Source organism: Ambystoma mexicanum, chromosome 7q, assembly GCF_040938575.1.
Source record: "Ambystoma mexicanum isolate Mex_15411 chromosome 7q, UKY_AmexF1_1, whole genome shotgun sequence".
Classification (NCBI taxonomy): domain Eukaryota; kingdom Metazoa; phylum Chordata; class Amphibia; order Caudata; family Ambystomatidae; genus Ambystoma; species Ambystoma mexicanum.
Genome location: NC_090941.1, coordinates 962,349,595 through 962,374,187, shown reverse-complemented (window position 1 = coordinate 962,374,187; position 24,593 = coordinate 962,349,595). Strand labels below are relative to the sequence as shown.

The following is a 24,593-nucleotide window of genomic DNA, read 5'->3' as shown; positions in this document are numbered from 1 at the left end:
AAAGTTGCCTGGAGGGGGTCCAGGGCACATTTTTCTGCTTTGAATTGGCCTCTTTCTAGAAACAACCAGAATAATAAAACATAAAAACGAGAAGTGGGTGAACACTAGATTGTCTAAAAGAAGCAGGGAAACAGATATTTTAAAAGCATTATATTTTTAGTGTCAGTGTTAGGGTGCAGCCACGTTTAGTAGGGATAAAATCATAGATGGGTAATTACGAAAACAGACAAGAATATTGTCCTCTCTATCACCATCCTATGAATTGACTGAAATGGTGACTGCATATACGATGCATGCCACACGGTCCGGATTAAAAAACTATTTTGACTGCTTATTGATGCCACTTATGGTGTGAATTATGATCTTTAACTAGCAGGAGGTAAAGTTAAGCATTTGAACGTGTACAAAGATGAAATGTCACTCCAAGTTGTCAATAGGCTTCCTAGTATAAGCCTGTGTTTAATAGGGTTCCATGTTCATTCATCAACCATGTTTTTGGATGGGTATTTCGACACAAATGTATTTTTCTGGGTGCCCCCAAATTCCTCCCTCTATTAATATTACACTATTCCCAACCCCGGCCCCTCATATACCCTTACCCACAACCCCCTATATATTTTGAGAAAAGGAAATTTGTCAAAAAACCCATTAAAAAAACCCTGTTGATGAATGAACGTCGTACCTTTAATAGCCCTGCTTGAAGGCTTCATAGGCCAGGGACTTGAGTCTGCTGCAAATGTCTGCTTTTTCGATTGAAGTGATCACCAGCCAGCGCTATAAGAGCATTACCTAAATAAAAATATGGCTATGAAGAATCTCATGTTACCAGTGTTTAACTTACACTTCTGCAGATCATGGAGGACTCAAAATGCTGGGCACAAAGCCTGTAGTGCTTGTTCAGTTGATCTGGGGTCTTGGTCTCTAAATCGGTCCTTCGACAGCACTCCACCCACTTCATACATCTGAACAAACAAGTATAAAATACATCAGTACATTTTAAAATAAGAATCTATCGGATTACATATTTCAGCTATAGGCTCTTAGCTTAAATTCCTGTTATTAGAGCCAACACTATTAATCCCTATACATCAATGAAAAGGAAGAAGCTGTAACGTTGAGGGTACGCAGAAATGAACTACGAATGTCATGGTAACTTCTCAAATTTCCTTAAAAACACAGAACATCACTGAAAATGTCAATAGGCCTGGAATTTCTCAATGCTCAAGGTACAAATTAGTTTTAATCTCAGAGCACATGCATTCATAGACACACAAACGCCTACCTTAACAAAGTGGGTAATTCTGTCCTTAGGAAAGATTATACTATTGTAAGGGTAGATTATATATCCAATAACTGGCCACCAGTTACGGCATACCCAAGCATTCTGGGAGGTGTGTCACATACAAAGCACAAAATCCACATTCTCCCCAGAAAGGAATCTAGATATGCCAGTCAGAACTGGTTCAGGTTGATACAGCGCCAGCTGAGGTGGACCGGGATGCTGTGGCCATCTAGGGCACCCCTTCCTTCACTGCTCCTCCCCAACACAAACACAGGTACAAGATATGGTAATACGATCCTCTTAGGACTTTTAGCAGAACAAAGTAAAACCTACATTTTAGATATCTTGATGAGTAGACCAAATGGGACACCAACTACACAAAATTATTTGATGTGGTGGTGGCCATTTAGCACAAAGGACAGAGGACACCTGCCCAGCCACAGGACGGGTAAGGAAGATAAACCCATTCAGGGGCATTCTGGGGACTCTTTGTAGTACCCCTGCCTTAGGTGTCTTTAGGAGTCCTAAGGTATCTGAAGGCAGAGCATAAAATAAGAAATACAGAGAAACTCCTACAGAGATTACTTTTGCCTGGCTGTGAAGAAAAAGAGGCCATCAAAGAATCCATCAAAATGTGGGTTGGTGGGGTGGGGTGTTTGGCGGGAGAGGGGGCCTGCTTTGACAACAGCGCAGATTTCTTGGAATAAAAATAACATGTTCCCAGGGGAATGATATTCCTTTGGGACTTTGCGTAATCCTGTTTTCCTATCAAACCAGAACCGTAGATATGAAAATTCAGGTTTAAAAAAATAAATGTATACGTTTATGGTGGAAGTGTTAATTGATAGTTGTTTTAGTAGCTCTTTGATTTCTGGTCTTCTTTGTAGCATCCACTTCAAATTTGAGAATGCAATGGACTATCTTTCTCTGGATCACAAATGTACTTTATATGCAATACTGCCAAATGTAAAATAAAAGTCTCAAACTTACCCATACTCGCCAGCAAGGACGAGTACCATGCAAATGGTCCTCGCCCTTCGTAAAATCTCCTCGCCAATGCGAGTGGGCTAGAAGATTTTGCGAGTCTGGAATTCTTTACATGAGAATTTTCAGATGAGTTGGCTGCGTTTCGGTTTTCCTGTTTTGCGCAAGTTAGACGGGAAGAGCTTTTCTCTCATCCCTTCATCCCCCACCCTTTGGCGTGTCAGTCATCTGGCCACATTGCTGGTGGTGCCCAGCTAAAAACACTGCTGCAGAGTATGGCTCATTGCAATTATTGGTGATGAGGTACAAGGTATTCACGAGCACGGCCAAATACTGCCGTCATGCAGTGGAGAACTGCTCTAAGACAGTAGAGGGCACTGCAGCTTGGATGGCAGTGATTGCAGAATGAACACTTCATCACACACCAACCTAGATTTTGCTGGTGCTAAGCACATGCTCCCTCTATGAAACCGAGCCACTTGGCATAGGTTGATCTCAAACTTGGGAACACTGATCCTCTGCTCTGAATGAAGTGCATGGGTGGCTTTTGGGTGACAGCATTGCACACAACATGCAGTGTGCTTATCTATCTACCTATCTATGTTCTTGTATTGCGCCACTAACCCAAGGGCCTCAGGGTGCACACAGGAGAAGAAAGAAGACAGATAACAAGGACAAACAAAGAAACAAAGAGCACAAAAGAACCACAGGAATCCAGTACTCACAGAAGCCAAAAAGATGGTCAAATATGGCGGGATACGAGAATCAGTGTAAAAGCACTGTGCCAGAAGAATAAATGTGTCCTAACCTTTGTCAAACAGGAAAGTCTTTAATTGTTTCTTAAAGATAAGCAAGGAGTCACTATTAGCAAGGTGTTTGGGAAGTGAATTCCATAAGGCCGGGGCCCAAGAGTCAAAACATGTACCTCCAAATCTTTTCAGAGTAAATGGAGGTTGAACCAGGACAATATTACTGCTTGAGCGCAGAGGACGACCAGCTAATTTCTTTTTCAGCCTTGCAGTAAGATAGGATGGAGCTTTGCCATAAAGGCATTTAAACACAATGGTTAAACCTTTATGTTGTAAACGCTGTTGAACTGGCAGCCAATGTAGGCTGCGCCTAGCATCGGTAACATGCATATTGCACTTAAGGCCCATTACAGCACGTACTGCACTATTCTGTATGACCTGCAAGGTTTTAAGATTAGCCTGCGAGGTACCAATCAGCAGACGGTTGCAGTAATCCAACTTACAGTTTACAATTGCAGCTGCAATCAGAGCAAGATTTTCTTTGGACAGATATGGATGTATCTGCCATAAAAGCTGGATATAATAAAGGCAAGTAGATTTAAGGTAATTGGTCTGACGAACAAAGGATAGCTGAGGGTCAAAAAAGACCCCAGAGTTTTTACAGATTTAGATATAGGGATAACATGTTGACCAATCAGAAAGTTGTCATATTTTTTGTCAAGTTTCTTTAATCTCTGCTGGGTACCTAAAATCAACAGCTCCGTTTTGGCATTATTGAGGGCTAGAGAATTGAACGCCATCCATTTCTGAATTTCAGCAAAGAAGTGATTAATATGCTCTGCATATTTTAGATATTCACCAGTAAGTTTGATGACAATCTGCGTGTCGTCAGCATAATTGGCGAAATAAATGCCCATGGCTGACAAAAGCGCACAGAGAAGACGTGAGTAGATATTAAAGAGTAAAGGCGAAAGACATGAGCCCTGTGGACCACCACATATAATAGGGATGCCATAGAATAAGAATTATCCTTTGTTACCTTCATGTTCGTATTATGGTGACATGTTCGTATTATGGTGACGTGCACCATTTTACAGAAAGCACTGGAGAATATGTTGTCATCCGTCACCATGGAGCAAGTCAATTTCCCTTAGATTGAGTATTTAAACTAAGAAACACGCCCTGCAGGTGTCGTGAGATTTGAATTTGCAAGGCCAGAGTTCCTATGCCTCAGGCCACAAATGTAACATATTTTATAAATTCAGGCTAAGAAAATTTCAGTGTGGCCCTTGGTGCTGAGATATAGTTGCTTAGTTGCATTATTATCTGTACGTTTTTTCCTTCTGTATGTACTCTTGTTATTGCTACTACTGTTCAAATTAGCCAAAGAGAGGAACAGACAAATAGGGCAGAATGAGAATACACACAGGTTTCTCATTTAACAAAAGATCCTAGAATCCTGACATACTCCCCACTAGGATTTCCGAACATGCCTCAATTTACATGTACTTCCATATTCAGACTTAGACTCTGCTATGTCATCAATAAAGAATGGTAAAGCCAGTCAGCAAAACGTATGGGACGCCTAGAAGGCAGTCATGCATTTAGAGGTTAGGAGTGTAGCAACAACCCTTAAAAAAACAAAACAGAAGCAGATAAAATAAGATTAATTAATCACAGTCATTCTAGGCCTGGAAAAACACAAACTGTTTTGCACCAGCTCACAGACTCAAGAGACCCACACTGGCTACTTCAAGCTTCCCAAGTAGTAAAGGGCAAAGGTGAAGCAACAGATTTTGTTGGCAATGTCACAAATACAGGGAGGTTTTTTATTTTTTAAACTAATGTTATCCCTTTTTCCAACAATTAAGTAAACATACAATAACTCTAAACGTAATCCTTCCCCATTCAACATTGATTAAACCAAAACCCTCCCCCCGATCAAAGTCTACAATAAAGACTCAACCCAATTTCTAGAATGGAAGGCACAAGAGGAAAGAAGAAGAGAGAAAGAGGAAGGAAAGAAAAAGAATAACAAATGAAGAAAAAAAAAAAATAATTTAAATATAAATACTGTACGATTATATCATTATACTACATAGAAATCTGATATCCATTTCAGCAAATATACATAAAGAAAATCTTAATAATCATAAATGTACTTGAAATCGAAAATGTACTTATCTGATCTTCTAACTTCTTCTCTTGAAACTAGTTCAATCCAGCTCCAAATTTAAAAATCCACCCCACTTTTTGTGAAAAGCAGCTTCTTTCTGCTTCGTTAACACCAGTTTTCCAATGTTGCATATTGAAAACATTTCTTCCAAACATGAGGCCACTGTCGGAAATCCAGTTGACTTCCAATTTCGCAATATTAGCTTTTTGCCACTAGTGCCCCTTTTAAAATCCAGGTTATTTGATGGTGTCCCAAATATTCCAGGATCTTATCTTCTTCTAGAATCAATGTCTCGAAGTCAAAATCCAGATCCTCATTCACGACTTGGTTCATTAATTCGTTTATCTATTTCCAAAAATCTTTCACCTTTTAACATTCCCGAAACATAGGTTCTAATGTTCCTCGAGCGTGGCCACAACACCAACAAGTGTCCGTCAAACTTAAGCCTTGCTTATGCATTCTTGCAGGTGTCCAAAATACTCTGTTCAAGATCTTTACTTGACAGGCTCCCTCTCCTATATTAAATGGCATTCTTTTAATATTTCCACAGAGAGCCTCCCATCTTCCTTGCGTCATTTCCTCTTTAGGCAATCCGACCATGCTGTCAGGATCTTTTCACTTCCTTCCGAATTCCAGCTTAACAGGTTGTACATCTTAGATGCCATATTATCTTGATCGCCTATTATCTTAATGGTATTTATTAAATCCGAGTTATCTAGTTTTGGTAAATTCACTGCACGTTTCGAACTTCGATACTCGCCATAAGTGCAGTCAAAAAAGTTTCTCCACCTTTCCCCTTCAAACAGGTCTTCAATTGTATTCATTCATGCTAGATTCCAACTTATCCAGAAAATTGTTCTGCTTTTAATTTTCATTTCAGGATTCAACCATATTGAAAAAGTATTTATTCGTCCTAGCCTCAATTGCATATCCACTTCAAACGCCCTCCACGTTGTTCTCAGAAACTCAGTCAGGGTAGAGCGATTCCAATAGTCTGCATTGGTAGATGATAGGACTGCCCAGGTGCTTAAGGGTCCTACCATGCTAGTCTGTGCGACCGCCCATTCACCCACCTCTTCTGCAATGAACGACATAATGTGTCGCAATGTGAATGCCTGATGGTAACGCTCAAAGTTTGGATGTTTAAACCCCCTTTATCCAAAGCTTCAGTCTTGGTGTCTTTTTATCCCACAAATATGATTGGATTATACTATCCAATTTCTTAAGAGTTGATTTCTTTACTGGCAGAGGGATCATACGCATGATATAGGTTATCTTTGGTGTTTACATCATTTTAATAGCATTCACCTTACCTCCCAATGAAAACTTTAGTGAATCCCACAGCTCTAACTCCAATGTTATTTTTTGTATTATCAAATCCATATTCAGGCTCATCATCTCCTTGATATCCTTTGTGATCCAACTCCCTAAATATTTCAACTTAATAGGGCACCATTGGAAGCCAAAGTTCTTTATCAGCTTTCCGCTGGTTGACTCGAGTACATGGCAAAGCTTCTGATTTGTTCCAATTTATCTTATAGTTTGAGACAAAACCAAATTTCTCAATCAACTTCATCAGGGCTGGGTTTGAAGTTGTGAGGTCTCAAATAACCACTAAAAGATCATCGGCATACAGCCAAAGTTTCTGATTGACTACATTAACGTTGATTCCTATGATTTTATTGTCCGCTTTTATTGCCTCAGCCAGTGGTTCGATTGAAATCACAAATAGCGAAGGAGATAGTGGACAGCCTTGGCGTGTCTCACGCTGCAAGTCAAATTTGCCTGAAATTCTTCCGTTCGTGTTAATCTCTGCCGTGGGATTTATATAGAGAACTCAAATCCAATCCATGTATTCAGAACCGAAATTCATTTTCTCCATAGTTCTCAGCAAAAACTCCCACCAAACCCAATCAAAGGCCTTTTCTGCGTCTAATGGCAAAGCCACTGAGTGTATTTGCATTTTTCTTGATTCTTCCAGGTAAGCAAAAGCTTTCACACGTTTGAAGCCGATACTCTCCCTTTAATGAAACCTGCTTGGTTCGGATGTGTTTCTCAGAAGAATCTTTTCCAATCTATTTGCCAGAATTTTTGATAATATAATCAGAATAATAGGTCTATAACTGCCTGGTTCCAACTCCGGCTGACCTGGTTTAAGGATCAGAGATATTGTTGCATGCCTGAGCGTCAGAGGTCAAATACCCCGTTTTTTACTATGTACAAACATTTCCCTGATCAGACTTGGAACATTTTCCGGTATTTCCCTATAAAACAAATCAGTTGGTAGACCATCAGACCCTGGACACTTTCCTAAATTCAAGGTCCAAATTGCCTTAACATCTTCTAAAGATATTTCAGTATCTAAACTTACTTTATCTTCCTCTGTAATGCCTTTCAACTGCAGGTTTGCAAAGAATTGTCCCACCCAGTCTAAATCAATTCCCTGGGATTCACTGTATAGATCTGTATAATAATGCTTAAATACGTCATTTATTACCCAAGGGTCCCTTGACATTCCATGATCCCCATTTATTGCACTAATTGTTCTGTTCGCCTCACTTACCCTCAGACAGTCGTCCGCATTTCTCATCCCCTTCATAATATCTACATTTAGTCCTGAAAACTGCAAATTCAGCCTTTTCAGTTATAATTTTGTTCAAATCATATTTCAACTTGAAAAGTAATCCGGGATCTATGAACCCTTATCCACTTAAAAGGCAGCGCCAAATTCAATAATACTCCACACAGGAAGATTGTGAAAAGTAAGAGTGTATAAGATGTGCCCTATTCGAGACACGCGTTTCGGTGACAACTCTGCTTTTATCAATCAGGACTATATGTATTAAATTATAAATAACATAAGCACACAAAATTGCATAACATAATTATATCAGAAAAAGAACAGTCAAACAAAAAGTGCAAAATGATTATGATATACATTGTAACACAGAGAAAGAGGAGGGGGCAAGGGGAGGATTGTGTTGGGTGAACAGATAAGATGACGGTTGGAAACAAGAAAGAAATGAAATGGATTAAACATTAGTTGAAAAAACATAACCGTTCTGAGCTTAATATCTTTGGCAGAAAGCATTAGTATTAAATGGTTCCCAAGGAATGACGGTAGAGGTCTTACCTAATAGATGTGACAGTAAATGTTTATCTGATTATAATTTGCTGGTTGCCCTGGTCATGGGTTAAATCCCACCTGTGGAAAGCATAAATGGTTTAGCTATTATCGTCCGGGTTGAGGGAAATATATTACTGGGTAGAGGTGCCATGGTAGATCATTGCTAATGTGCATTTGGAGGCTGTGAGCCTTTCACTTGTACTAAATGGCCATATTGCTCAGAGAGTAATGCGCGTGTTAAGTCCAAAACATTACGCCATTGTAATCAGAAAGAACGTTGCCGGGAAACGGTGGACAGCAGAAAATCTGGTGCTGGCCCCGAGCGACCGGAGCACACAGAAGCAGTAACCCAACACGCCGACCCGGACTACACCAGATAACAGCGCCTTTCAGGGGTGGACAAAGTCGCGGATTGTCAGCGTCCACCCCTAACATTCTGGTGACGGAGGGGCAGTAGTGTGGTTGGAGCCGCTGCAGCCAGCTAGCAGAAAACCTGGCGTGCGCCAGAGACCGGATGACCCGTCTGTAATGAGGCACTGAGAGGGAACGCGGGGTAGGACAGGAGGGCTCGACATCCCGGGAGGCCTACTATTGCGGGCCCGCAAATCGGACTTTGGAACTGGGTGTGGACGATCCCTGGCAGAGCACCACCGCGAGGCTCTGAAGGAGACCCGAAAGCTTGACACCCAGTGAGACAGAGCGTGGAGGGAGGCTGGAATCCCAAGCCGAAAGGAAAACTGCCCAGATCAACTGCATGAAGAAGGTCATAGCGGTCTGAGAGGAACAGACGCTGAGGAAGGCCGGGAAACACAGACATCCATGGACGCACGGTTTGGCTCCGGAGGTCCCTCCTGGCAGTAACACCGGTGCTGAGGGGGGGGGGGGAAGGGGTCGAGGCTTGAGGTAGCCTCTGGCCCCCACCATTCCACTGAACACCCCGAGACCTCCCACTCTGCAGGTGGCGAACAAGGCCGGTACGGGAGGCGCGAAGATATGGTGACAGCACTAGTGCGACACTTGAAGGGACGCCTAGCACTCGAACACCGACTTGCGTAGCCCGCTCCCGGGGGGGGTTGCACACGTCGACCGGTGCAGACCCAGTGCGAGCGACTTGGGAGAGTGGCCCTTGACAACGCGGGCAGAAGCAGGGAGGCATTGCAACCAGAGCTGGGACGCATATGGTACGTGCCCTGTCCTTTGGTCGAAGAGCCCCCCGCACATCTGCAGCAGTAACGGCCCATGAGGCAAGATCCTTAATGGTACAGCGCACCCAAAGGTCAGAGACCCTGCAGCGACATACACATAAAGGCGCCCCTCGGTTTACTGACTGACCAGAGCTGCCATAGTGAACTGCAGACACACAGTGCTTCTGGTCCCCACTCCTGTGGGGTGGGCAAGCAATTGAAGATTTGTGAATCCCTGACACCCAGGCAGGTAACAACAGCAATTGCGCCAGATACCATACTGCGCTGCAGAAATTGCTGTTTGTGGTGGGCATCTGTTGTGACATGCAACCTCTGACCCAACAACTTGCCCACCTCAAGGAGAGCGAGCCCTGATCATAAGAGACACAGAATAGCCATACAAGACTAACGATAAGGGGTAAACGTCCCCAACATCACAGCGGAGCACTCCGCCTAGGAGACATTACCCAGGCAACCAGGGGGTCGGGGGGGTGGTCATAAACGCCTGCCTGAACACTGCAAGACACGGAGCGCCGGTAGAGGGACCCCTCAAGTGGAGGCAACCAGTTCTGTGATGTAGAACTGGAGTTCTACACCACAAGGTAACGCAAACTTCTTCTGGTATATCCTAAGGACACCTGGTTAAATAGCACACATCTGAGAGACGGCAGAGGGCGCAAAACCCTGTGAGAGGATAGCTGACTCTGGACACAGGTACAGGAGTTGTACACAACGGCCTGAGCTTTAGTCAGTGACATTACAGAGCACAGAGTTGGCCATCACGAAGAGAGCGCAAGGGGGCCGTCTCACTGAATTGAAACACTCTACGAAGATTTCGCTAAATAGCACCCAATTGTTGGCCATCAGCCAAGTGATGCTGACTGCCCCCAATAGCGGAGCGAATGGCCGGGTGGCAATGTGCAGACGGGGGCCCGACTCCGCTCCGGTGCCGTGGGTGTGGATGCGACCTACCTGTATGGAACCTCCCACTCAGCACATATCCGCTTAGCAACACCCCACCGAAATTCTTGAGACCTTTGTGCCCAGGAACTATACGAGCCGTCGGGCAAAGACAAATCTAAAAAAGCCTCTATACAAAGCAAGATGAATCAGTACACAATCAGCCAACACTTCAATGTCGACAGAACCAGCCCTACACCCTACACCCTGAAAAAAACTAGCGCAGAAGAAACCCTATCACTTAAGGATGTGATGGCGGCCGTAGCCAATTCCCGCTCCTCAATGGAGAAGAAAATGGACGGCATATCGGCAGAAGTGTCCTTTCTCCGTCACGATCTATAGAAGCACTCCTCACGAATGGGAGAGGCGGAACAGCGCATTTCAGGAACCGAGGACAGGATTAGAAACATGAACGAACAATTGGCGCAAGCACCAACTCGTCTGAAGACCCTTGAATCACGGGTGGACGAGGGAGAGGGCAGATCACGCCGAAATAACGTGTGTATCCTGGGGCTCTCGGAAGGAACAGAGGAGGACTGCACAAACTGTTCCTGGAAGAACAGCTGGCTGACATCTTCGCACCCAAATCCTTCTACAGATTCTTCTCCGTGGAGAGAGCCCACCGGATGAACACATCCCGGGTGCACCCCCCAGAACAGTTATCGCAAAATTGTTAAACTATCGGGACAGGGATGCACTTCTCCAGATGGCTCGCACAAACGGAACGATTACTTACAACCGTTCTCGAATAGCCTTCTTCCCGGATTACACCCGTGAGGTACAACACACCAGGCAATCATTTGAACGACTGAAGAGGCAATTATCCTTAATGAACATAAAATACGGACTATTGTTCCCAGCTCAACTGAAAATTCACCACAAGGGTACCACGGTACACTTTACTGACCCGCGTGAGGGCTGGAGGTAGGCCGAGACCCACATTGAAGGTGACTGGACCGCACCGGCAAAGCAACGAGGGAGAGCTCACCCCCGACCAAGCCGCCCCTCTCCCGCGGGACTACCAGAAGCACCGGAGCAAGCTGCCCCAGATCAAGAAACGAACCCAGAGGAGCCATCACCTGGATGATGATGATGACACGATTGAAGGTGGTGAAAGGTGCAGCTTGTCAATAATCCTGTTGACAAGCTCTTTAGAACTTGAAAATGTACGAGCAGCGGAATCAACATGGCGGCCCAAAGGGCTGCAGAGATTGTAAGATCTTACCAAACCCCCCCACCTCTTCCTCTTCCTCTTCTTTGAATGTGATTTGGTGCCTCCACTAGGGGCACTAAGTTTTTGTTGAACTGTAGTTGGGATCATTTAAGATACCAAGTTAACGCTGACACTCTAGTTCTCAAGCGCCAGCAATGTTCGGGCGACAGATACTTCATGTTGGAGCAGAGTATAGGGAGGGGGGGTTATTAAATGTTTAATGTTGCTTGAGAGCTACCGTACGTCCACATGGCAAAGCCAACATAGTTACCTATCTCACACTATCCGATACCACTATGTACTCATGAGACACGTCCGACGCGTTCACCTAATGGGAACAGTCCACACAGTCACCTCACACGGAACCGACAATCCTAGCTCTATATACCACAGATGTCGACTAACATCCACTGACAGCCCCAGGTCCATTAAACTACTTGGAATGTGAACGGAATGGGCTCCGGGATTAAGAGACGGCTAATCACCCAGTTTCTGAATAGATACTCTCCCGACCTTGCCCTCATCACCGAAACACACTTAAGTGGTTCGACATGCACCCTCTTCCGAAGGACAAACTACCGCTCTGCATTCCACACAGGGTACACCAGGACCCCAGAGGTCGCTATGTGATATTTCTAGGCACACTCTGGGGGGAGACAATGGCTATCGCTGCTATATATTCCCCACCGGGGCTTGGAGACAAACTCCTAGATGAAATGACCGGGCTGATAGCAAAACATCAACCCGACACGTGGATCCTGGGAGGGGACGTCAATGATGTGATGTGCAATACATTGGATCGCACTCATGTCCGAGGCCGCAATCCGAATGTCCCGACAAAGCTAGCAACATTCACGTCAGCATTGGGCTTCTGGATGTATGGAAAGAACTCCACCCCATGGACAAGGGCTACTCATTCCACTCAGGGGCCTATGGTTCTCTTTCCAAGCTAGATTACCTCTTCCTTCCAGCCACAGACGCGCACAGGGTATTCACTGTGGAATTACTCCCCCGAGGCATCTCGGATCACTCTCCACTAGTGATGGAGATGCGTGTAAACGGGTTGACTCCCCCTAAAACGTGGCGGTTGAATAACTATTATCTGGGCTTCCCTGATTTTATCGACCATCTCACCGAAAAAGAACAATGAATACTTTGAAACAAACTCTGTAACGGTTGACTTTCTGGTGGTGGTATGGGAAAGCTACAAAGCTGTGCTCAGAGGGGAGAGAATATCTCGGACGTCCAAAAAAATTTAAAAAAAATCTATGTAAAGTGGCTGAGAGGGAGGTGGGGAAATCGGAGACTAAATACATTCTTGATTCTACCCCCAAGACGCATTGATCCCTTCTAAAGGCTAGGGAATATCTCTGTAATATTATGTTAGACAATGCCAAACACCAGCATATAGAATCGAGGGCTTGGATTTATGAATATGGGGATAAGGAAAGCAAAATGTTGGCCTGGCTGGAGAGAAGGGACGAGGGTCAGCAGGACTGTTGGAGAGATTGTAAAGGAACAAGATGAGCGGACCCAGTCGGATAGTGAAATAGCGGAGGGCTTCGCTAGCTTCTACGCTGCCCTTTATCGTAGCCTGACATCCCCAACGAACCCCTCCTACCTGGATAACGTTACATTGCCATGTCTATCTGAGCAACTGAAGGTACAATTAGAAGCCGCCGGTACCGAGGCCGAAATCGTCGAAGCCATTGCCCAGCTGCAATCCAGGAAGACGCCAGGTCCTAATGGATTCCTGGTTGAAACCTGGAAGAAAATGGACAGGGAGAAAATGGCAGTCCCCCTTCACAAGATGTTTCTTCGGGCCAGAGAGCAGGGTACCCTCCCACCGGATCTACGTAAAGCCACCATCGTAGTCATTTCTAAACTGGGAAAAACCCCTGAACTGTGCGCCTCCTATAGGTCTATATCATTTATCAACGGGGAGGCCAAGATTCTCGCCAAGCTACTAGCCAATAGGTTGCAACGGGTTGTCTCCTCCCTGGTCCACCCTGACCAATGAGGCTTTATGCCACATAGGTCTATGCGAATTAATATACAAAGGCCCCATTTATTAATGGAGCGGGCCCCCATTCTTGATACGCTGCTTGCGCTACTGGAAATTGACTTCGAGAAAGCGGTTTATTCAGTTATATGGGACAGTCTCTGGGAAACTATGAAGCGTATGGGATTTGGTGAAGTCTTTTCAGGCTGGATGCAACTATTGTATGCGGCTCCACAGGCAGAGGTGAAGGTAAATGGGTGGCCCTTTAGACCCTTCCCACTCGGCAGAGGAAGACGGCAGGGATGTCCTCTTTCCCCCCTCCTATTTGCACTGGCGATTGAGTCACTCGCATTATGGCTCTGACAGAGCAACACCTGGAAGGAGTTCAGATGGCCAGAGGGTAATGAAGATAAAGTATCCCTTGATGCCGATGATCTTCTAATATACTTAAGCGAACCAGCCCGCAGCTACCCGGTAGTTACGCAAATGCTAGCACGCTTGGACGAGTTTAGTGGGCTGTGAGTCAACTAGGGGAAATCCATCTTCTTCCCGGTGATAGGTGGGCAGCACGCAATTCCCCCGAACTGCCATTACTGTTTAGAGCATAGTGTCTTCCGCTACTTAGGAATTTGGGTCTCCGGAGACCTCTCGAACTACGCGACATACAACCTGCACCCGATTACAGACCGCCTTTGGCACTGGAACCTCCTCCCCTTAACACTAATGGGCAGGGCTGCACTCTTCAAAATGATGGTGCTACCGCGCTTCCTGTATGTATTACAAAATGCCCCACTTAGGATCCCTGATCCCGAATTTTACCGTGTCAAACGCTTCCTTAGGGAACTTATATGGGGAGGAGGGCAGCCTCGCATTGCACCGACCACATTGCAAAGATCGATATGGTAAGGGGGTATAGGAGTGCCACGCCTCCAAACTTATTATTGGGCGAGCCAAATGGCAGTGGGCAATGACCTGCTCCATGGAGTTGTAACGCTCACCAGGCTCCCACGGAGGCGCTGGTCTGGTCTGGGTTGCTGTGGCCTCTTCAAGCGTGATGCGCAGAATTCGGACCACCGATTGAACAGGACCCCCAAATCTTGCTTGTCTGGCCCGTAGGAATATCCTTCTACAGATGAGAAAGGGGATTCTTCTCGTCTGCTGAATAGTGTGCTTGCTCCCCCTTCCCCCCCTTCGTTCTTCTCCGACTTCCTCCAAACCCCCGGTTTAAGCTCACCTTATGGTTTGGAAGGATGAACTCTCCATCCTGCTTCTGGTGCAGGGGCGCGCTTTCGTCCAGTTACTTCACTGGTTTTCAGAATGGCGCTGGCAAATCCACTTGACTTTTCTGAGCGATACGCCGTAAGTATGAAGATGCAAAAGTTCAAGTGTGAGCCTCCTTTTATGTTGTTTTTCCTAACCTGTGATCTGTCCTTTATTTCAGGTGCAGAACAAAGGCGATGCGTTGAGGGGTTAAATTGCCGGTGGTAAAATCTGGTGAGTTAGTGCTGAGGGCGACCCCTCTAAATGTCTTTATAATTCCCCAGTAATGTCTTTTGTCCTTTCCCCATAGGGGCCGGGGTGCGGTACCTGCCAAAGATGCGGCGCCGACCCGAGATGTGGAATGGTTCACCAAGAGAAGCCGGTAAGTAATATGGCTGAAAATTCGGCTTTCCTCCGGTGTTCCCTTGCTCACCTTTTGTCTCTTCTTCTCTCCCCTAGGTGCAGAGACGTGGCGACCAGTGCTGAGAGCCGCGATGGAGCCGGGCGGCGTCTCGGGAACAGGTGAGTGAAGCGCGGCGCTGCAGCGAGCAACGCGGTGCTTTCAAATGGAAGTCTTCCTTCAGGAATGTTGGCGTGAAGATTCCGGATGCAGGTAAGAAGGTTGAATAAGTTCTTGGTTTTCACCTTTCTCTTCTCTTCTTTCCTTACAGGTGTTCTAGGTTCGAGGCGGGCGTGGCTGGAGTCCAGGTGCAGGAGCAGACACGGTGAGCGTTCAGCTGCTGGGATGCAGAACAACGCAAAGCACGTGTGGCTGTCCGGGCGTGGTTTAAATAGCCTTGGAAGAAGTTCCAGGTGAGTGTTCTTCCACAGCCCCACCCAAGTAACAAAATAGTTCCTTCAGAAAAATAGTCCCTCCTAAGCCTCATTTGGCTTGGTTCTTCATGCAGCATGGTCTGCTTCAGGTAAGTGCACCCAAACACTTCCCCATATGAGCCTGGCGCCAGTGGCGCCAGGACAGAGTCCAAAGAGCCCCGGGGGATGCCTGCTCCCGGGGGTGCTAGGCCTGGCCTGGTGCTCCGGGGGTAGGCATCATGACAGGAGTCCAGGAACTACCACACATCAGGGCAGAGTTCACCAATTCCCACAACACTGACCCACTTCACTTGATTTATCAACCCCTCACTAAACCCCTCCCGCATACAACGGGAGCGCATATCATCGTGGTTTGGAAGCAAGCACATATCTTTATCGGGTGAGGGAACAAGGTGACCACAATGCAACCCCTGTGGGACAATAGAAATCTGACCGAATTAAGAAAACTTAGATCATGGCCCATGTAGACGAAAACAGGGATCACTAAAGTAGGTGACATCCTCGCGTAGCCCCATTCGAAACCCTGCAACAAAAATTCCAGCTCCCAAACACTGAGCGCTACCATCATGCGCAGTTGACTCATGCTCTGAGGAAACCCATACCAATAGACACCAATGTGCCCGAATGCACACCCTTAAGAGCGTAACATATTCATTGAATGCATCCCCACCAGACTCACCTCTATCCTGTATGCCACGACAGCCTTTGCTACCCCGGAACTGGCCAATCTCAAAGCTAAATGGGAAGCAGATGTAGGAGCTATAGAACTGGAGGATTGGATAGTGGTGCTGATGCACCCACGTGAGATCGCAATTTCCTCCAGACTCCGTTTGATACAGCTTAAAATACTGAATCAAATCTATTATCCCAGAACTGTATTGTATGGTTGGAAATGCGTCCCAAACCCGAAACGCCTAAGATGCCGATTAGAGGAAGGCACCTTCATACATAGCCTATGGGAATGCCCCCGAATCAAAACCTTCTGGAGCAAATGCTGTGATAAACTCTGAGGTCCTTGCCCGCACCATTTCACTGGAGCCAAAAACACTGCTATTGGGTATCCCCAATCAGAACAATGTTAACAAATGGGAAGGACTATTCCTATCTACCGCAGCAGCCCTCATAAAACATAACATTGCTAAAAAATGGGGCGCTCCAGAATGCCCGACCCTGGCTCAATGGGCCGCCGATATGGACATACGTGCTGCCATAGAACATAGAATATACACAGCAAGAGGTTGCCCTACAAAGGCCGATAAGATATGGGGGAAATGGGAGTTAATGATCTTTTGTGTACCACGGAGACATGGTGTGTGGTGACATATAGCTTTTATGTGGTTTAGGTCATCTGTGCAATTTATTATTGTAATATTTACTTTACTGTTTTCAAAACATGATTGAGATTAGGACGTATGATTGTAGACGGGTAGATGCAAGTTTCTTTTCCTTTTGTTTTGCTTTCAAAACCAATAAAAAATGTTATATTAAAAAAAATATATTATATTTCAACTTCATTAACCTCATCCGTTTCCCACTATGCCGATCCCATCACCTCATTTTCCAAATCATTAATTGAAACATTCAGTGCTCTAATTTCATTGTCACTTTTCCTCTTTTAATTCCAGATACTCTCATGGCTACCCCTGGCCTAACAAACTTGAAGCTCTCCCACGTCATGTCAATTCCCACTTCACCATTCATGTTTGCTTTGATATATTCTTCTGCCCCCTTCACCAAAATACTCCTCAGTTCCTCATCTCTCAAAACTGTGGTGTTCATTCTCCAAATCATTATTTTGCTAGTGAGCAATTAAGTGAGAGTTCCAATCTAATGGGTGCATGGTCTGAAATGTCGATACTTTCAATCTCACAACTCCTGAAGTTCTGTGTCACCACCACTGAGGCCAACAGATTGTCTACCCTTGAATAGTTATTATGAGCCCCCGAGTGAAAAGTGTACTCTCTCCCTGTTGGATGTTCCAATCTCCAAATATCTAACAGTCCAAGATCCTGCATAAATAATCCGAAAGCTTCTCAATCTTTTTTCGTTCCATTCCTCACTATCTGGCTACTCCTATCCAAAAGTGGGTCCACCACCAGGTTAAAATCTCCCCGACCAACAAGTTCCTTCGCCCTATATCTAATAAAAGGTGACCGAATCCATGTTTGAATGGCCTACTGTTCATGTTAGGAGCATAAATGTTACAAATTGTGAAATCCAACTCTTTGATCTGAATTGAAACTCTTAGCCAGCAAACTTCTTTAACTGCTTTTGATCCTGTAATAGTTCCTGGAAAGTTATTTTTAAACAATGTCACAACCCTTGAATTCGAAGAATAATTAGAATGGTACAGCTGCCCTACCCAACCTCTCTCAAACCTTGCCGACTCCGAATCTGTTAAATGTGTCTCTTGTAGTAAGATGATGTCTGCTTTCAAATGTTTTAAATGCACTTTTTCCTTTTAATTGGGTTATTTATTCCAAGACACTATATGCAAATAGTAATAACATTTTTCACCAGAGCTGCCATAACCCATGAAATGTCCCTGGATGAGCTTAAACCAAATTCTGATACAAAAACAAAAATATTAACCAATACACGACAATCAAAGAATAAGAATTAACTCAAACGTAATGTAAAAACATACTCTAACTCAGGGCTGTACTGAGTTTGCAAACAGTTACTTTAACTGTATTCAAACTGTACCTAACCAAGCCCACCTCTCCCCATATCCTTAAACCAATTATCTCATTCTGAAAATGGATTCCAAAAAGGATTATTTTATTGTCTTCACTTGATAGTTCCTCTTTCAGAATCTTCTTTTGCAAAATCAATAAACTATATGCAATATATGGTAATGTGTTTACAAACTCCATAGGTAGCCTAATATATCTCTTATATTGTTTGGATCAATATTACCTTCTCCTCTATGGATGGACAGTAGGAGGACTTACCAAAAAAATCTAAAATGTATATAGTCCCTTAATCCCTTGGAGAATCATCCGGATTAGCTTGCACATGAGGAATTCCTGTTAATTGACAGAGCTGGTACCTGTAGAGCTATTCTGTGGATTCCTACCGAGGCAAGGTCTAGAAGAATAATCAGTCTTACTATAGCATAGGCCATGGCGTAGGGGTGGAAAGAAAGGGAGACTAAACGGGACAAGCACCTGCACTTCCTGCCTCTCACCCCAAACAACGCCATGGTACCCGAGTTGGTTATGGGGAATAGAGGAATTTCCGCACATATAAATAAATCAAATACCTTTCCACCCCGAAAGGGTAGGTACAGTCAAGGTTAGGGTAAATTGGAGGAAGCTCAAAGTCTAGATAGAAACCTGTGTGGGTTCCTGTTAAAGTTAACCATTTGTTGCAATGCTAAAATAGTAATAAGAAGCCAACAGAGGTTATGGATGTGCAGAGGTTTATGTTCTCAGCTTGTAAAACGAAGGGCTGGCCAGACTCTAGAGACCGGGGCGAACTATCCCAGCACAGGAATCTTTCCCAAATGTGGCAAGCAGTCCAAACACTCTTCTCGATTCCCGTACAATCTGCGGTGTATACGGATTATGATATATAGTATGCTATAATAGATCCGCCCAGTGAACCTTGCGATCAACCTGGCCTGCTCGCTATTGTTTACTTCTGTGCATGTTGTTCCCTTAACCAGGTTACAATGGGCTGTGCATGTTGTTCCCTTAACCAGGTTACAATGGGCTGATTAGGAAAGTATTAGTATAGCCTCATGTAATCGGACACAAATCTCCAGTAATCCGCCGGTCCAACTATCCCCCACCGCCGCCGGCCATCTTAAATATACGTTTTAATATAGTAACCGCTGTCTGCCTAAACTAACAATGGTGAACACCCCATTCTTGCAAAACTCTTCCAACAAACCCAAATATGAGCACTCTTCCGCACGAGTATCGTGTATTAGGGATAAGCAGTCTGAGGACGGCAGTCTCGAGTTTTCAATTTGCCCAAATACGTCTACGATGGCAGATGCTAAACATATGGTACATGCGCCTTCTGAGCTTCCAATTATTATATCAATACGGCAAAGACCCCACTTGCGAGTGTTAGGAGTGCATATCATTTGATGTAAATGGCTGCATGTCCTGTCTTGACAAATCATCCACATTAAATAAATAACACTTTTGAACCCCCCATAGGTATCTGTGCAAACTTAGATCATTCATGTGCTCACGCAGTTGCTTGTTTCTCGGTCATTCAATTGATATCATGTCCATTCAACAATTCACTCCTCCACTCCCTCTCTTATCTACTTCAACCCCTCACACTCTTTCTTGTTCACTAAAACATTCGCCTTTTCACCCAATAAGGTTGTGTGGCAAATTTGTTAAGTAAAATGACAAACGCTTTACAGGATATGTCACGATACCGCAACCTGGATAATGGTCTTTTGCTGAAATCGTAATTATTGAGGTCGCATTATGCCGGGACAATCTCCACCTTTTGTCCTTAAAAGCTTAATAGGATGCCCATGCGTCTGGTATTATGATTGTATACTGTTAATGACGTCCCCGGGTTGCCTTATAATATCAATGTCACTATATTTCTACATAGCGTTAGCATTTTAAAAAGTAATATCTTATTGTTAACAGTCACTCAACAGTGCTGCAATAATATTAGCGGCCCTGTACCCTCCGACACCAGCTGATCTCTCCAGTGGTATCGGAATTCTCACATTCCACCAGCAGAGGCTCGCCATTCACTGACTATTTTCAACAAATATTAGTGGTTTTAATCCTTCCGACACCAGCTAATCTTCAGCAGGCTTCAAAAAGCCTTCCGATACAACGGCGGTGGCAAGCGGTACATACGCGAAGCCTCCGGTGACTGTTTCACGCAAGGATCAACCTTCTAGCTTCAAACGACAATTGTATTTAGTCCTTTAGCTGTATTTTATAAAAGCGTGCATGCTTGCCCCGCATTGATCGCGTTATTAGCTACAGACGACCGTTGCATATTTAAACACAGCGATACGTCATAGGTAAGAATTACAATATTAACGTGTGCATGCCCCGCAATGATCTGTTGGTTGCAACCATAAACTACTGACTTTAGACGTGCCCGAGTGCTGTGTTACTAACCCCCAGTCTTACGCACTAAATCAAACATGTACTTCACCTGCCACTTCGCCGATTTCAGCAATCACGGCCGATTCATCGTGTCTGAACACGAAATCCGACACTGCATTCTACCTTCTCTATTATTGCCCTTATGTCTCTGCCAAGCAGGGGAAGCCTGCGCGGCCCCTCAGATCCAAACCGCAGACATCCCCAGAACACTTCCTGAAAGCTAGAAGAATACAGTTAGGTTGCTTGCATACAAACTCAAGCAAGACAAGGGGAGGGGTTTATTTGAACACAAAGACCAAGATGGCATACTTTACAAGGGTATGGACAAAGTAGCGTCAGTTCATTTTTCCAACAAACATTTACAAAGAAGGGTTAGACATACATTTAATTAAAAAATATTGAAGTACTCTATTCCAAGATGTGGAGGAACATATTTCAGAGCTGGTGGTCCCAACTAGGTCTGAAAAGGCAGAAGCAGCCATTAAACACAATTTCCCAATAATAATGTCACAGGCCATGACTGCTTTACAGAGTTAGTTTTTATAAAACCTTCAAAAGCTCCCTTACTGAACTTTTAGAATCACTCTTCAACACTTGAAACTGGCAGTATCACAAGATTTATGGCAGAAGCCAAAACATCTTATATAAAAACAAGAAATGGATCCATTGGATTGTCTATCATACCAGTCCATAATTATTTTTTTGTAACTCTTGGCCTCACGCCTTCAACCCATTGATTACTAAACTGGTAAACAAGATCAATATGGTCCTGGATGTGGTAGCACTAGCTCTGAGTATCTCTAAAGTCTATTTGATTTATTTTCTAACGTTGGACGCCAAGAAGGAATGCAACCGTCTAATTTGGTAGTATTTGTTTCTGCACAATCAGGTCCCGATTCATACTATCTGATGTATATTAGCCAACTGCCGCTACTGGGTGATTAGGCACTTCACCTCTAGGATTGTAACGCAAAGGGGAAACAAGGCAGGGGTGGCTCCCTCTCACCATTAATATTGTCAGGAGAGTGTAGAGGAGGTCCCAGACATGGCCTGCACCCCTACCCCTCATTTCAAGGTACCAGGAGAGTACTCACCAAGGTATGTGACGTATGAGGAACAAATGAACCAACAAAGAGCTGCACTGGGCCTCTGCCCAGTGTACATCAGAAGATCCATACCTGTTGAAGCGCCCATAACCAGACAACCCTGGGCAGCACGGTACCCTATCAGACAGCCGTACCAGCCGCTGATACGAAACGAAGAGTACCTACAGACGGTCCATGAAGAGACCCAAAGAGCCTTAATGGAAGGCCAGTGGAAATGACACAAGGGCCTGGACAGACTCATGAATGAACAAAAATAGCAATCGAAGACAAACACGCCAGTGCGAGTAGCTACGAAAATAAATGTAATGGACACAGAGAAGAGAATGTCAAAACGTAAGGAAACGTTGCTATGAGACAAGATGGAAGCAACTGACCAGTTAAACGTGTGTAAATAGGCTTGGAACGCAAGAGGCTAAAGAAAACGATACTGCTTGCAATGCTTCGTAGAAGATTAGAGCGAGCCTGCCAGAGGCCTAACAGGCCAGGTTTCGTAACCCAGCCAGAGGCAAGAGAAGGAGCGGAATCGAAACTCAAAGAGCGGCTCATGCCTAGGAAATCGAGGTCAACCAGAGAAAGGGAGGAGAGCGTCAACTAACAAGACTCAAACTTCAGAGCATACCAGCCTGCCCCATGAAGGTCAAGATAAGGGGGGGCCCATGCAGGTGGCGAGGCCGAAACAGAATCAAATATACTAAAAGCTGGAAAGTGAAGCAGATTCATGGTGAACTAGCACGTGATCAGCCAGGCGCGAAGAGGTACCACCGCCTGATGTCACCCAGAACCCGAGGATGCCATAATATTTCCTGATAAGAGGCTACAGTTTCGAGGCCATACCCAGCCAACTAATTGACACATAGCCCAAGATACTGATTGATGGAAGGGTGAAACTTGGGACACCAGGCACCTGGGTGTCCATTCTGCATGCTGCTAATTAAAAGTGGAGATTTATGTCTAGGGGTGTAACCTGCCCAATCACAATGGACCAAGTTATCTGGGGTCCTATATATCGTAGAACCAAAGTGACGTCGATCACGTGTGATGTAGAGGGAGGGGTGTAGACGCCCACCCGATAAGAGTTATCCAATCCGCATGTTCCATTATCATATACAGATATAGCACCTATACTTAAGTTACCTTTCCTAACCAATTATATTGCATGAAGAGTTTTGTAGAATTAGACGTCAATGATGACAAGATTGGTGCATAAAAGTTACTGTTCACCTGAAGTTCGAGGAAGTCGGAGCAAGACAGGTGGTCGCAACAATGCTGATTCCCAACTGCTTCCCTGTTTGATGTACTTGTCATTAAAAGGACTTCCCTTTGCCAACCTACTGAGTCCTCATTATTGAGTAGTGTTGGAGAAAGTGAATCCTGCACCCCCATCCCTCACATGGTGCAGCTATCTTGTCTTACAAGTACTGGAGGGTGAGCACCGACCTATGGGCCCGTTGGTGGTCATCTTGCCCCCTTGTACACTTGGTAGAGTGAGGATGGTTTCGGCCATCGATTATGGATTATTGATTAATATAGTGATAAGATACCTATAGACCGATTGCACGAAGTAACTCTAGGCCTTCGGCAATATCACAAGTCCTTTCGCCATTCCGGCTGAGTAGGCGGAGAAGATTCCCATGGACAATGATGGAGTAAGTCCATAAAAATCTGCAGTGGGTCTGAAGGAACCCGCCTTTCCAAGCATAACCCTTCTCATTCCCACGGGCAGTGAATCGGACGAAAAACCGCGGGCAGTAATTACGAAGCTCCAGAGAGGAAAAGATGCGGTCGGTAAGTGAAACAACAAACTCGTTACTTTGGCAAATGTCTTGTAGGCATTAGAACAAGTAAGGGAAAGGTAACTGAGGGTGGCGGAGAAAAATAAAATAGTCAAAAGTAGAGAAGATATATAATTTATGGGGCGAATAACTCGAGTATAATAGAGAAAAACTTAAGGTTACCAGGGGGGCACCCCGAGAGAAAAACGCAAAGATACCGAGGGGGCACCCGAGAGAAAAACGTAAGGATACCGGGGGAGGGGGTACCCGAGAGAAAACGTAAGGATTCGCCTTGTTCCTGCGCTTTAATACAGCGGTCAGAAGAAACGTGAACTCATAGCCCATATAATAGCGGACAATAACTACGATGACGTTTAAAGACGGATTAAAGGAGTTTGTTTAAACTCCATGACAGGGTATTGATTAGAAGGCAGGTATATGTATGACCAGCTGGTGTCCGTCTAGTCTGTCAAGTGTCTGTCCTATGTGTTCTATTGTGTGTTGAATTTAAGAGAACCGTATTGTTGATTGAGATGAAATTTGATTTTACGCGATTCGGTGAGGAAGAGGGAATCGCCAATGAATTGATGGTTTTTAGTTAATTGATAGTATAAATTTTGGCGGGAAAAGATTGGAGCTTGCGTATCTGGTGCTCGCTCATACTAGTAGAAGGATAACAAACTGTATAAATATTGTTGGTAACGGAATTAAAATGGAGGTCACCCCACTTGCGCATCTATGCAAGCAACTACCTAAGCATGCACCTAAATTAAAAAAGTATAGCACAGAGTGGGTTAAGGGTACCGCCCACAAGATGTTTATGCCTTGGCCACAGAATGGGT

At 44.7% G+C, this 24,593-nt stretch overlaps 1 protein-coding gene across 2 annotated transcripts in view; it reads right to left on the bottom strand.

Moving 5' to 3' along the window:
• Nucleotides 1-24,593, bottom strand: part of THAP12 (THAP domain containing 12) — a 142,661-nt gene that overhangs the window by 83,507 nt on the left and 34,561 nt on the right. For both annotated transcript variants that reach the window (XM_069640047.1, XM_069640048.1), the window contains exon 2: nucleotides 842-962. In XM_069640047.1, the coding sequence (XP_069496148.1) occupies nucleotides 842-962 (121 nt within the window). The remainder of the gene's footprint in view (nucleotides 1-841; nucleotides 963-24,593) is intronic.